The sequence below is a fragment of the Aquarana catesbeiana genome, linkage group LG02 (genome assembly GCF_042186555.1).
Source record: "Aquarana catesbeiana isolate 2022-GZ linkage group LG02, ASM4218655v1, whole genome shotgun sequence".
Lineage (NCBI taxonomy): Eukaryota > Metazoa > Chordata > Amphibia > Anura > Ranidae > Aquarana > Aquarana catesbeiana.
In genome coordinates this window covers 642,833,537-642,849,536 of record NC_133325.1, presented here as the reverse complement: position 1 = coordinate 642,849,536, position 16,000 = coordinate 642,833,537, and the positions used below count along the sequence as shown (strand labels likewise).

Here is a 16,000-nt window from a genome sequence, read left to right as displayed (position 1 = left end):
AAATCATTATTCAACCAAAAAATAAAGTAAAAGCCTCATGTTTGTGTCCTGCTTCTTAATATAGGGGGTCAGCAATGCCAAAAGTTGGTGAAAGCAGGGGTCCGTCATCCGGAGATAATTCCGAAAATCATCCGGATTATTCTCCTGGAGCTCCCGCAGCAAAGGCATATGACATAATTGGTCAAGTTTATTAAAAGCAACCGATTTTTGGTCCAAGAAATCCTCCTCCTCCTCCTGTTCCTGACTGAACTTGGGTCAAAGCAATAACTCCAAGGCCAATAATAAATAACACGTTATCTCCTCCAATTCCGATTCCCCAACATGTCTGCTGACGAACGGCCGTTCAGAAATGAATATGAAAAGCACGAAATGAAAAGCACGAATCAACACTCACCAAACTTCTACTAACACGAAATTAGCAGAATGAGCCCAAAGGATGGCGCTAAAGAGCTGAAAAACCACATAGTACGTCACTACGTTCGTGTTTGTTGGCCGACAATTCCTTGTCGTTTGTATGCAAGACAAAATCCAGGCACATGCCTTTGGACAAAAGTCCGAGGTTTTGTCTGCAGAAAATCCGATCGTGTGTACGAGGCTTAAGTCTGAATAGTTGCTTCAATCCCCTGTAATTACGATATAAGTCTGGTAAACCTAGTTGTAGCTCTGTATTTTCTCAACAAGAATGATAATAATTCAAATATTATTATTGAGTCTCCCTACTTACAACAATTACAGCATATAAGGAATGTTTTGTCGTGTCTTCTATTTTCTGTCTTATTATCAAATTACCATTTGAATTGGAATGGTTGCAAAATTCCAAACATTGCCTGAATGCATTAAATGCCATTGACATGCTTTGACTAGAAACGTGTGCTTTAGGGGTCTTTTTTACCTTAATTAATTTGAACAATCTGCTGCATATTTTACTTAACTGTAAAACATTTAAAGCATTTGGGAAATATGAATTGTACCACAGAAATGCAAAATACTAAGTAAAGCGGTCGGCACATATAATTGAAGTTCTAATCTAGAACACCAGGAAGGATCTTGCTAAATAAAATGTGATTTTCAGTTTCCTGGAAACCGGTGTTTAGGTTTATATTGAACAGATGCATCTTCCTGCTACAGGTCTATCAATGAAGAGGGAAAAAAGGAAAAAAAAAAGGAGTACTTATACCCTGAGGTTACAGAGATCTGTATCTATAGGTATAAAGGCAATTCCTACAGACGATTTAAATAACATGCAAAGTTAATTTAACAAATGCAATATATATATATATATATATATTAAAAATACGGTATCTCACAAAAGTGAGTACACCCCTCACATTTTTCTAAATATTTTATTATATCTTTTCATGTGACAACACTGAAAAAAAATTATACTTTGTTATAATGTAAAGTAGTGAGTGCACAGCTTGTATAACAGTGTACATTTCCTGTTCCCTCAAAATCATGCAACACACAGCCATTATTGTCTAAACCGCTGGCAACAAAAGTGAGTACACCCCTAAGTGAAAATGTCCAAATTGGGCCCAATTAGTCATTTTCCCTCCCCGATGTCATGTGACTCAATAGTGTTACAAGGTCTCAGGTATGAATGGAGAACAGGTGTGTTAAATTAGTGCTATCGCTCTCACTCTCTCATACTGGTCACTGGAAGTTCAACATGGCACCTCATGGCAAAGAACTCTCTGAAGAACTGAAAAAAAGAATTGTTGCTCAACATAAAGATGGTCTAGGCTACAAGAAGATTGCCAAGACCCTGAAACTGAGCTGCAGCATGATGGCCAAGACCAAACAGCAATTTAACAGGACACGTTCACTCAGAACAGGCCTCGCCATGGTCAACCAATGAAGCTAAGTGCACATGCTCAGTGTCATATCCAGAGGTTGTCTTTGGGAAATAGACATATGAGTGCTGCCAGCATTGCTGCAGAGGTTGAAGGATTGGGGGGTCAGCCTGTCAGTGCTCAGACCATATGCCACACACTGTATCATATTGGTCTGCATGGCTGTCATCCCAGAAGGAATCCTCTTCTAAAGATGATGCACAAGAAAGCCCGCAAACAGTTTGCTGAAGACAAGCAAACTAAGGACATGGATTACTGGAACCATGTCCTGTTGTCTGATGAGACCAAAATAAACTTATTTGGTTCAGATGATGTCAAGCGTGTGTGGTGGCAACCAGGTGAGGAGTACAAAGACAAGTGTGTCTTGCCTACAGTCAAGCATGGTGGTGGGAGAGTTATGGTCTGGGGCTGCATGAGTGCTGCCGGCACTGAGGAAATACAGTTCATTGAGGGAAGCATTAAGGCCAACATGTACTGTGACATACTGAAGAAGAGCATGACCCCCCTCCCTTCAGAGACTGGGCCGCAGGGCAGTATTCCAACATGATAATGACCTCAAACACACCTCCAAGATGAACACTGCCTTGCTAAAGAAGCTGAGGCTAAAGGTGATGGACTGGCCAAGCATGTCTCAAGACCTAAACCCTATTGAGCATCTATGGGGCATCCTCAAACGGAAGGTGGAGGAGTGCAGGTTCTAACATCCACCAGCTCAGTGATGTCGTCATGGAGGAGTGGAAGAGGACACCAGTGGCAATCTGTGACACTCTGGTGAACTCCATGCCCAAGAGGGTTAAGGCAGTACTGGAAAATAATGGTGGCCACACCATTATTTTCCACCATTGTAATAATTTCCATTATTACAACAAACACACCTCCAAGACGACCACTGCCTTGCTAAAGAAGCTGAGGCTAAAGGTGATGGACTGGCCAAGCATGTCTCCATACCTAAACCCTGTTGAGCATCTATGGGGCATCCTCAAACGGGAGGTGGAGGAGTGCAGCCTCTAACATCCACCAGCTCAGTGATGTCATCATGGAGGAGTGGAAGAGGACTCCAGTGGCAACCTGTGACATTCTGGTGAACTCCATGCCCAAGAGGGTTAAAGGGGTTGTAAAGTTATTTATTTATTTTTTTTTAAATAACAAACATGTTATACTTACCTTCACTGTGCAGCTCGTTCTGCACAGAGTGGCCCCGAACCTGGTCTTCTGGGGTCCCTCGGCGGCTGTTTCAGCTCCTCCCCGCAAGCATTTACCACCTTCATGCGAGCTCCCTCGCACGGTGGTGAGTGCTTGCAGGCGCGCTCCCGTGATACAGCCGGCGGCTATAGCCGCTCGCTGTATCACTCGGCCCCGCCCCCCGGCGCGCCGCGTCATCGGATGTGATTGACAGCAGCGCGAGCCAATGGCTGCGCTGCTTTCAATCCATCCACTGCAGCCAATCAGCGACCAGGCTGAGCTGCAATGAAGATGACGAGCACGAGCAGCGAAGATTCGAGGCGTCAGGTAAGTAAAACGGGGGGGCTGGGGGCGGCGGTACTGTCAAAAGTTTTTTCACCTTAATGCATAGAATGCATTAAGGTGAAAAAATTTTTACCTTTACAACCCCTTTAAGGCAGTGCTGGAAAATAATGGTGGCCACACAATATAATTGACACTTTGGGCCCAATTTGGACATTTTCACTTAGGAGTGTACTCACTTTTGTTGCCAGCGGTTTAGACATTAATGGCTGTATGATTAGTTTTTTTGAGGGGACAGCAAATTTACACTGTTATACAAGCTGTACACTCACTACTTTACATTGTCGCAGTGTCATTTCTTCAGTGATGTCACATGAAAAGATATGATAAAATATTTAGAAAAATGTGAGGGGTTTACTCACTTTTGTGAGATACTGCGTATATATATATATATATATTTATTTATTTATATATATATATATATATATATATATATATATATATATATATATGCATTTATTTTTGTGTATTGTGTATTTTTATATGTATTTATTTATTTATTTTTTTAAATCTTTTTTGATGGGTGTCTGTGTGGTATATTGGTATATTTATCCATGGAGGTCAAAGAATGCAAAGTGGGTGTCTGCAAAGAAACAAAGTTCCAAAAGAAAGGTAGTCAGCAGTAGTGATGAGGCAAATGTACCTGTGTTCAGTTCGGGGTATCCCAAGGGATGTCATTCACTAAATATGGTCATGTCCATATTTGGTCAATGATGTCACCTAGGATACACTACCCTTGGTTTACAGTCTGCTGCAGGAGTTGTCAGTCGCATGAGTGGCAGGATCAGACATGTCTGTGGGTTTTTCTTCTCTGGTTAGTGGGTGTGGTTTATCTTGATTAACAAAGATGCATGGCCCATGACCCTAAGTTCAGCTTAACAGATCTCTTTGCTGAACACCAACTAGAACTTTTACCTGTGACCTTACGCTACTGCGTGAGTGGCTTGGCGGATATCCTTTGCCAGTTCTCAAGGATGAGTCTTCTTTCCAACCATATGCAGAGGAATTTTTGTCTTGAAAGCTGGTGATTGGAACTCCCATGAAAGAAATGCCTCAAGCATTCACCCTTTGAGGGAAACACCTGTTTGGTTACCCTTAGATCAGTACTTCATGGATATCATGGGGGAAAGAGCACTCTCCTACCCCAGAAAATGAAGGCTTTCTCTTTTGCCGGTAGGCCTTCTTCTCCTGAAGCAGAGAAAAGTTGGTTTAGTTCCTCTCTGGTCTTCAGCTCTAAGCCTAAGTCTGTAAGAACCTTTTGTTGGAAGACATGGTCTCCAAGTCAGGAAAGTCTGTCTTCAAGCCCACTGATTGGGCATCCCTACTTGTTAGAATGGGGGGTTGTCTGTAAGTCTTTTTTGGATAGTATCATTTCCATGGGATACAAAGTGGAGTTTCAGGCTCTACTTCCTCCCTGCTTCATGTTCTCAAATTTTCCTCCCTCTCCAAACAAGACAGGCAGGTCTTCTTGTTATTGTTCAATAGCTCTTTTTGCACGGAGTCATCATCCCAGTCCTGAAAGAGGAACACTTTCAGGCTTTCTACTCAAACCTGGTCACTTTCCTAAACCTAATGGGGGAGTTTGGGATCTGAAGAGGCTCAGCCTGTTCCTGCGGTTTCAGGAATTCTGCATTGTATTGGCCAAGTTTATCATTGCCTCCCATCCTCTGGGGGATTTTCTGGCTTCAGTAGACACTTACTTGCACATCACCAATGTTCCTCCTCATCAACGCTATCTGAATTTAGCAGTCGGGATGATCAGCATTACCGATTTGTTGCCGTTTCTTTTTGCCTGTCCACAGCCCCCAAGTTTTCACAAAGATGCAATGAAGTAGATTTCTAACCCAGCACTGGAGTAAGGGAAACCCTTTGCCCCAAAGGTGTGGAAATTTCTCACAATAGGTGCCAGCCTGTCAGACTAAGGAGGAGTCCTGGATGCTTCCTTGGTAAAGGGGACTTGGGAATTGGAGGAATACAGTTGGACAATGCCATGGCTGTGGCCTTCATCAACAATCAGGGAGGCACTGGAAGTCACACAGCTCAAAGTAATGCAGACTTGATCTTCTATTGGGCAGAACTGCCCTGTTCACATCCCAGGTGGAAAATTGTCAGAAGGATGTCTTAGCCTCCAGTGTCTTGAACTGAAGGTGTTGCGAGCCCTTTGCTGCAAGTTCGGGACGTCAGACATGGATCTCCTGGCGTCCATATTCAATAAAAAGCTGGATAGGTTTATCCCCAGCTCCAGGGACCCTGGGGCCTTCGCAGTGAATGCTCTGGTGACCTCTTGGAATCCGTTCTACCTGAACTACACCTTCCTGAATCTCCAGCTTCTCCCTGGTCTGCTCCACAGTATCGAGAAAGAATGCATTCCAGTGATTCCTATTGCACTGAACAGGCCCAGGAGGATGTTTGTCATCTAACAATCTTAGACACATGGCAGACTCTTTGTGGGCCCTTTTCGATCATTGGATTCTTCTGTCCCAAAGCTCTGTCCACCATGCTGCTTCTCAGTAGCTGGCTTTAATGGCTTGACTGTTGAAGCTCAGGTCCTAAGGGACAAGGTCTAACGGAGTTGGTCATCTCTACCCTCTTGAAGGCTAAATATATCAGTGTATTCCAGAAAGAGAATATTTAGCTTTAATTAATAAAATATCTGACTGTATTCAGAGCTCATTATTGTTTGTTTTATTCCCATGCATCCTTTCCCATCCTGGATAATTGTGGTGTAACAATACTTTTCATCCTAGGGTGATAATGTGCTTGTGAACACATACAGTGGAGTGGTGAAAATATCAGATTTTGGTACATCTAAGCGACTTGCTGGAGTAAACCCATGTACTGAGACTTTTACTGGTAAGAGTCAGCAAATTAAATTCTAGTGTGAGTAATTTTTGCTTTAGTGCCACCTTTTCCTTCTCTCTTTCCAACAGCCTCTTTGATGTCCTTCCATGCCATTATAATACACATTTCTGTGTCCTGTATGTCTTTTTCCTGTTTTTGCATGTGTTACGTATACAGCTTGCATCATTGCTTGCTTGCTTTCTCTCTGTGTTGTACATCTGAGCTTATGATTGTTTCACAAATTATATTGCTGTTCCCTTTTTTTCACACAATGACAAGCACAGTGGGGTACTTGCCTCCTAGTTATCTAGAGAGTGACTGGTCTATTTCAGGGTTTACTGAAAGCTCCAGCTGAGTGCCTTCCTCTCTAATATCAACTATCAACCTGATGGCATATGATGATGTCAACATGAGTTTCTAGAAGTAACAAATAGAGCTCTTCCCATCTTCAAATCGGAGGTCCGCCCATCGCTTCAAAAATTAAAATCCAACAGCTGCACATACTGCAGCTGCTGACTTTAAATAACAGGACACTTACTTGTCCTGGGGTCCAGCGATGTCGTCACCCGCAGCTGATGTTTCCATCAGCTGTCGGGTGCTGCCGCCGCCATTGCGGGTCAGGGAACCCGGCAGTGTAGCCTTGCGGCTTCATGCCGGGAACCCTACTGCGCATGTGCGAGGCTCCGCTTCTCTCGCCTATTGGCCCGGTGGCGGGGCAAGGAGGAGGGAGCCGAGCGGTGACGTCAAGGGCCGCGGCACAGGCTCCTGGAGGTGGGGAAAGGTTACCTGTGAAAGACAGGTATCCTCTCCCCCCCCCCCCAAAAGGTGCCAAACATGGCACCAGAGGGGGGGAGGAGTCAGATGAGCGGAAGTTCCACTTTTGGGTGGAACTCCACTTTAAGTATATTGTTTCCCATACATCATAAAATTTGGATTGGAAAACTGATCCATTTTGTCAATGAAAAGTCCACTTCACACAGCAGTAATGAAGTTCTAAATATAGTGAAACATACACTATATTACTAAAAGTATTGGGACGCCTACCTTTACACGCACATGAACTTTATTGGCATCTCAGTCTTAGTCCGTAGGGTTCAATATTGAGATGGCCCAAGCTTTGCAACTATAACAGCTTCAACTCTTTTGGGAAGGCTGTCCAAATGGTTTAGGAGTGTGTCTATGGAAATGTTTGACCATTCTTCCAGAAGTGCATTTGTACTTACTACCTAATATAGTGTATTTTAGAATGTTCAATGCATAAAGCTGGAATTAAAGTGGCCTAAAACCCAAAACCAAAAATGTATTATATTGCAGGTTTTAGTGCCATTAGATGTAGTGTCTGCGTCAGTTTTCTTTTCTTATGGGGCGTACACACGGTCGGACTTTTCACATGCAAAAGTCCGATGGACGCCGCCGGACCAAATCCGGCGGACAATCCGACCGTGTGTGGTCTCCATCGGACTTCCGACGGACCGTTTCGGCCGGAAATCCGACGTACTTTAGATTTGAAACTTGCTTCAAATCTTACGTCGTAACTCCGCCGGACTCAGTTCCTGACGGAAAGCCCGTTCGTCTGTATGCTGGTCCGACGGACCAGATACGACGGAGGAGCAGGTTACTGCATCTCGCGCTCGCTGCAATAGGAAAAACACATTTTTCCATTGCGGCGAGCGCGGGGGGCATCCCAGGCCCTTAGGTCTGGTATGGAACTTTAAGGGGAACCCCCTACGCCGAAAAACCGGCGTGGGGGTTCCCCCAAAATCCATACCAGACTCCGATCCGAGCACGCAGCCCGGCCGGTCAGGAAAGGGGGTGGGGACGAGCGAGCGCCCCCCCCCCTCCTGAACCGTACCAGGCCGCATGTCCTCAACATGGGGGGTGCTTTGGGGGAGGGGGCGCCTTGCGGTGCCCCCCCACCACAAAGCACCTTGTCCCCATGTTGATGAGGACAAGGGCCTCTTCCCGACAACCCTGGCCGTTGGTTGTCGGGGTCTGCGGGCGGGGGGCTTATCGGAATCCGGGAAACCCCTATAATAAGAGGGCCCCCAGATCCCGGCCCCCCCACCCTATGTGAATGAGTATGGGGTACATGGTACCCCTACCCATTCACCTAGGGAAAAAGTGTAAATAATAAAACACAACACAGGTTTTTAAAATATTTTATTAAACAGCTCCGGGGGGGGATCTTGCTCCAGCTTCGGGGGTCCCTCCGGTTCCTCTTCTCCCGGTGTCCGGTTGGTTCTTCGGCCGGCCCCTCCGCTGTCTTCAGGTAGCTCTATTGCCAGCGGAGGTCCGGGCTTCTGGGCTTCTGGGCTTCTCTTCTCTTCCCCAGATGTTGACACGACGCTCTCTCCGGCTGCACTGGTCGCTGAGGGCTCCGTTGTGACTTATATAGGCAGAGACCCCGCCCCCATATGATGTCACAGTCCCTGGGCATGCTGGGACTGTGACATTTTAGGGGGCGTGGTCGACCACGCCCCTTAAAACGTCACAGTCCCAGCATGCCCAGGGACTGTGACGTCATATGGGGGCGGGGTCTCCGCCTATATAAGTCACAACGGAGCCCTCAGCGACCAGTCCAGCCGGAGAGAGCGTCGTGTCAACATCTGGGGAAGAGAAGAGAAGCCCAGAAGCCCGGACCTCCGCTGGCAATAGAGCTACCTGAAGACAGCGGAGGGGCCGGCCGAAGAACCAACCGGACGCTGGGAGAAGAGGAACTGGAGGGACCCCCGAAGCCGGAGCAAGATCCCCCCCCCGGAGCTGTTTAATAAAATATTTTAAAAACCTGTGTTGTGTTTTATTATTTACACTTTTTCCCTAGGTGAATGGGTAGGGGTACCATGTACCCCATACTCATTCACATAGGGTGGGGGGGTCGGGATCTGGGGGCCCTCTTATTATAGTGGGCTCCCGGATTCCGATAAGCCCCCCGCCCGCAGACCCCGACAACCAACGGCCAGGGTTGTCGGGAAGAGGCCCTTGTCCTCATCAACATGGGGACAAGGTGCTTTGTGGTGGGGGGGCACCGCAAGGCGCCCCCTCCCCCAAAGCACCCCCCATGTTGAGGGCATGCGGCCTGGTACGGTTCAGGAGGGGGGGGCGCTCGCTCGTCCCCACCCCCTTTCCTGACCGGCCGGGCTGCGTGCTCGGATCGGAGTCTGGTATGGATTTTGGGGGGACCCCCACGCCGGTTTTTCGGCGTAGGGGGTTCCCCTTAAAGTTCCATACCAGACCTAAGGGCCTGGGATGCCTGCGACGGGGCTCGCAAGGTTTCAATCTTGCCAAAAAAAGCGGCGAGATTGAATTCCTTTTCTAGTCCCGTCGTACCCGAGTCACGTTCAAAATGAACGGACTTGTCTGTGTGTGGGAAAGTCCGTTCATTCTGGAAGTCCGTCGGGAAGACGAGATTCCGGAAAGTCCGGCCGTGTGTAGGCAAGTCTGGCCGTTCAGAAAGTCCGGCGGTAGTCCGCCGGAAGTCTGGCGGCAAGTACGTCGGACCTAGCTTTCCAGAAAGTCCGACCGTGTGTACGCCCCATTAGGCTTTTTCTCTCTGTTTTCACCTGTTGGTCTGGTCAGTAACACACCTCCTGTATTACAGTGCCCCCACTGTGAATGAGCACAGGGGGCACCTTTGGACAGCAGCATTGTCAGTCTAGGGGGAGGGGAGTATTCGGTGTTACTAGCAGATTAACTAACACATTGAAGCCAGCCTCTTACTTTATAAGTAGTCAGTTTTTTTCATTTTGGGATAAAGGTTTGATATAAATAAAAGCTGATCATTGTAAGTAGCCCGGCTTGTCTCATCCCTGTGATACATGTTGGAGAGCTTGTTCTTTTGAAAAACAGTCTTACTGGTGGAATCACCAGATAAAAATAGAAAAAAAGAAAACAAATGCAGCCATCACATTTAAGAAATGGTAAGCTGCAATATACATTAGTAAAGGTTTGAGAGAACAGTGCTGTTCTTTATCGTTTCGCAATATGGGCACTAGTGCAGGCACCATAATATTATATCAGTTTCTCTCTCTGGCCCTCTAGGGAACTATCCACTCTCACTATGTGTTTGCTGACTTAATAAAAGTTAAAACATGTCTTCTTGTTAGGTCCCAAAGGACCAAGAACAGCATTGTGGACCATGAAAGGTGTGGTGTCTTTACCTAGACTTTCATGAAATGATTATTTGAATAGAAAGTTCCAGTATCAGAGAGCTATGAAAGGCTGGAAAAATAATTAAAGAGAAACTGCAGCCTGCTCACATAATTTGTAATAAAAACATCTTTGCCATTCTGAACTTCCACCCAACCACTTTGCATATTATTTTATATATACTGTGATTCTGTACCTGCCAAATATGCTGCATAATTCTCCCTCCACTGAGTCTGGCTGCATCTATTTTAAGTTTGGGCAGTTGAAGCTGCTGCCTGTTCACTTCCTGGATTTACACAGAGGCACACCTCCAGCTCTGCAGCTCTCATTGGCCCTCTTCTGACTCATCCCCCCTCTCTTCCTGGCAAACTCTCACGAGAGTGAGAGAGAGAGCTGTGCATGATGTCATAAGCCTAGGATAATGACCAGACAAGAAACGAGAAGTGGGCTGTATAAGGTATTTACTGGCAGAAAAAAATGTTTTACTATCCAAAGTTAAAACAACAAAGGCAGAAGATTTATTAGATGGAAAGATGAAAAAAATGTCGGAAGGTCCGCTTTAACCACTTGCCGACCGCCGCATGTACATATATGTCGGCAGAATGGCACAGACAGGCAAATGGGCGTACAGGTATGTCCCTTTAAATTTTCCGCCATGTGATCGCGGGTCCTGCGGACTCGATGTCCACGGGGATACCTGCGATCGTCTCACGGAGAGGAAGAACGGGGAAATGCTGATGTAAACAAGCTTTTCCCCGTTCTGCCTAGTGACACTGATCACCGCTCCCTGTAAACGGGAGCGGTGATCAGTGTCGTGTCACACATAGCCCATCCCCTCTCCCCACAGTTAGAATCACTCCCTAGGACACACTTAACCCCTGCAGCGCCCCCTCCTGGTTAACTCCTTCACTGCCAGTCACATTTACACAGTAATCAATGCATTTTTAATCACACTGATCGCTGTATAAATATGAATGGTCCCAAAATAGCGCCAGAAAGTGTCTGATATGTCCGCCATAATGTTGCAGTCACGATAAAAATCGCTGATTGCCGCCATTACTAGTAAAAAAAAAAAAATTATTAATAAAAATGCCATAAAACTATCCCCTATTTTGTAGACGCTATAACTTTTGCGCAAACCAATCAATACACGCTTTTTGCGATTCTTTTTACCAAAAATATGTAGAAGAATACGTATCGGCCTAAACTGAGGAAAAAACATGGTTTTTTATATATTTTTTGGGGATATTTATTATAGCAAAAAGTAAAAAATATTGCTTTTTTTTTCAAAATTGTCGCTCTTTTTTTGTTTATAGCGCAAAAAATAAAAACCGCAGAGGTGATCAAATACCACCAAAAGAAACCTCTATTTGTGTTGAGAAAAGGACATCAATTTTGTTTGGGAGCCAGGTCGCACGACCGCACAATTGTCAGTTAAAACGATGCAGTGCCAAATCGCAAAAAGTGCTCTGGTCTTTGGCCAGCCAAATGGTCCGGGGCTTAAGTGGTTAACTTGGAAATGTGCTTTCACTTTATAATTGATGCACTCGTATGCCCATGTTTTTTCTCACTTTACTTTGGTTTAAGATTGGTCACATATTACATATTTGTTGGTAAATTTTGTTGAACGAATAGAATCTTAATAATTTAATATGTTACAGATTACCAAACCCTTAGATTTGGTGGCTGCTTTAGTTTTCTTTTTTTATCTATTATTTCTTTATTTTCACCTAGCATTTCTGCCATTAACACACTTTCAGTCCTAGGATGACTGTTCACTCGGCCTACTGTATCAGTATAAAAGAATTGCAGGACTTTGCCCCTCTGTTATTGTCCATAACGTGGATGATTGTAGTTCTGTGGACCTCAGACACAGCTGAGAGCAATGTTGCTGATAATAGTCAGCAAAGGAAGGTATCAGTTCACAAGATTTCTGGTAGAATCAACAGGTATGTTTTGCACTTATCAAAGAGATAAAAGCAAACTGCTTTCAATGGTATATTTGAAGGCTAAGATCACCTTTTGAAACATGTTGTATGTTCCATCCATATCTAGGGTGGAACATGTAACATGTTCCGGCTCCTGCCACCAGTTCCCCTAATCCCTCTCTCGGTGTGACAGCAGGTGGGGATCTTCTCCCCACACCTGCTGTCACAGGCTGCGTCATTCATTCACAGTTTCCAGTGAATTAATGAACTACAACTACCTTCAGCCACCGCAGCTGACTGTTTGTAGTTATGAATGAACTGCAAGGGCACCGATGAGCGCTGTCATAGTTCATTCACAAGCCTTGCAGCTTTGCCAACTGCCCAGACTGCCCGTATGCAGGTAGGGGATGAAAGCTGCAGGGCTTGTCTGCAGAACCTGTCATTACACCCCTGACCCACTGAACACGCTGGAAGCTCTTCAACAAGCTCTTCTCTTCAGTCCCAAGGACACGGCACCCATGGTTGCCAAAAAGAATGTCTAATTTCGATTCATCTGACCACAGAACAATTTTCCACTTTGCAACAGACCATTTTAAATTAGCTTTAGCCCAGAGAAGATGGCGCCATTTCTGGATTGTGTTCAGGTATGGCTTCTTCTTTGCATGACAGAGCATTACCTTGCATTTTTGGATGGTGCAGTGATTTTTTGTTCACAGACAGTGATTTTTGGAAGTATTACTGAGCCCATGCAGTGATGTCCATCAAGCCTTGTCCAGTGATGTCCATCATGCCATCATGCCTGGTTTTAATGCAGTGCCATCTGAGGGTCCGAAGATAACAGGCATCCATTATTGTGTTTCGGACTTGTCCCTTGTGCGCAGAGATTTCTCCAGATTCTTGGAATCTTTTGATCCTGTTATGTATTGTATATGATGATATATTCAAAGTCTTTGTAATTTAATATTGAGAAATATTATTCTGAAATTGTTCAACAATTTTTAGATGCAGCTTTTCAAAGATTGATGAACCTCTGTCCATCTTTACTTCTGAGATATTCTGATTCTTTAAGATACTCTATACTCTTTTATACCCAATCATGTTACTGACCTATTGCTAATTAACGTAATTAGTTTCAGAATGTTCTTCCAGCACTTCCTTGTTAGTACCACTTACTTTGCCAGATTTTTGTTGCCCTGTCCCAACTTTTTTGCTGCCATCAATTTCAAAATGACCTTAATTTTTTTCTTAAAATGGTACATTTTCTTAGTTGATAGGTTTTCTAATTTCTATTATGAAAAAATATGGGTTTATGAGATTTGCAAATCATTTCAATCTGTTTTTATGTAGATCTCACACAGCGTCCCATTTTTTGGGGAATTGGGGTTGTATAATGGTTACTGGATGTTCTGGGAGCAGAATTGTAGAAGGACAGCTACTTCCATATGACAGCCCTGGAATGCTCTGGCGTCTTCCACAAGAGTGCATGGTGCCTTGGATCGCATCTCTAATCTTATTAATGACATGCTTTAATCACTAGCCTCCTGATCATTTAATGAGTATAAAAAGCATGATTTTTTTGTATACCTAGTACAGAATAACCAATACTGCAAATACAGATCATATGCTAATCTTCCTAAGAAGCTGGCTGGATAAAGCTAAATTACCCTAGGAAATAAATGACCGTGCCAAAGTGTTGTAATTATAAAGGATTTTGAATATACAAAACAAACCACTTATCTCCAGCTAAAACCTATACTTCAGTTCTGGGTGAGCACCATTTGGAACAATCAATAGATGGCTTCTTATACGGGTTGTTTTAGCAGCTCTAATGGTGATAATTCAACCATAGTAAATTTCAAGGTTAATTTAGTAAAGACTGTCCATTGAAGCTGGCAATTGAAGATTAGAATTTTGAAGAGAAATTCTTAGGAAAAAACATTTCTAAAAAAGTTTTCTAATCATTAGTGGGTACAAGAAACATCGTTTCGACCGCAGTGAAGAAACAAATTAAGGGAGCCGGATGGAAAATCTTTCTCGAACTAATGAATTTCTAACAGTGAATGTGGTTCTCGTTTGGTAAAATCCACTCAATACAAATTGAAATGTTAAAAGTAGACAAAATCTAATGTTAAAATATTTCAAATGTTAAAAGTAGACAAAATCTTTCTGACAATTTCCTCACATATTTTTCTTCATTCGAAATTCTTTCCATCTATTGCCAGCTTTAGCTTCGTGAATAAGGTGAAGCTATGTTTATTTTGAGTACCCAGTCATGCTGCATAAAATTGAAATAAACACTTAATTCACTAAGCCAAGTCATTAATCCCTCTTCCTTTGTCAGATTACAATGTAATTGTAATCTCTACTGATCAAAACCATTATTTATGACTGTTTTTTTATAGTTGGTTAACGTTAACATGATTTGTCCTATACTTTTTGTGCCCAGGCACATTACAATACATGGCACCGGAGATTATAGATAAAGGGCCCAGAGGATATGGAGCACCTGCCGATATTTGGTCTCTTGGCTGTACAATTATTGAAATGGCAACTGGAAGACCCCCATTCCATGAGCTGGGGGAACCCCAAGCTGCAATGTTTAAGGTAAAGTTTCAGCTCACAAATGTCCCTGTTTATGATTCTATATAAAAATTACTACAAAATTGTATATTTTCTGTTCTTATAAGGATCTTTAAAGCTTGGTATTAGACAGGATACGTTTTAGTTTTGGATAGACTGACAACGAATTAGAACCTACTGTAAGATTTTTTTATTTTATATATACCCGTATTTAACGGCGTATAACACGCACAGGCGTATAACACACACATTCATTTTAAGAGGGAAGTTTCAGGAAAAAAACTAAAATTTTTAATAAGGAACTTTGAAGCAAAATAAGGGTCAGTGCCCATCTGCAGCCTCACCATTGCCATCAATGCAGCCTGATCAATGCCCATCTGCAGCCTCACAAGTGCCATCAATGCAGCCTCATTAGTCTACATCAATGCAGCCTCACCATTGCCATCAATGCAGCAGCCTCACCATTGCCATCAATGCAGCAGCCTCACCATTGCCATCAATGTAGCAGCCTTGCCATTGCCTCAATGCAGCAACCTCACCACTGCATCAATGCAGCAGCCTCACCACTGCCATCAGTGCAGCCTGATCGATGCCCATCTGCAGCCTAGAGGGGACAGGGAGGGGGGCGGGACAAGCGCCAACAGATTACATACAGTGAGAATCTCCTATGATAGACAGAACAGTGGTCCAATGGCGGCCCAGGAGACGGGACTTTCTATTACAGAGGCCACCATGTAAACAGGAGATTCTCACTGTATATAATCTGACGGCACTCATCCCACCACCCTCCCTGTCCCCTCAGAGGCAGCTAAAATTGAAGTATTGGCGTATAACACGCACACGCTATTTGCACCCGATTTTCATGGTGAAACAGTGAGTGTTATACGCCAATAAATACAGTATATATATTTTAAAGTGATTCTAAAGGGTCAATTTAAAAAAAAATAAACAAACACGTTCTACTTACCTGCTCTCTGCAATAGTTTTGCACAGAGCAGCCCCGATCCTCTTCTGGCGTTCCTGGCTCCTTCCCCCCCTGCCAAGTGCCCTCATAGTAAGCAACTTGCTTTGGGGACACTTGAGCAGGCATGCTCCTGAGCTGCGCTCCTGTAAATGGACATTTACTGG

General features: G+C 44.2%; 1 protein-coding gene across 1 annotated transcript in view; it reads left to right on the top strand.

Annotated features, from left to right (window-relative positions):
- MAP3K15 (mitogen-activated protein kinase kinase kinase 15) overlaps window positions 1–16,000 on the top strand; it is a 268,377-nt gene that overhangs the window by 207,711 nt on the left and 44,666 nt on the right. Inside the window, exons 18-19 of the mRNA XM_073616468.1 lie at window positions 6,125–6,230; window positions 14,739–14,896. Coding sequence (XP_073472569.1) covers window positions 6,125–6,230; window positions 14,739–14,896 — 264 coding nt within the window. The remainder of the gene's footprint in view (window positions 1–6,124; window positions 6,231–14,738; window positions 14,897–16,000) is intronic.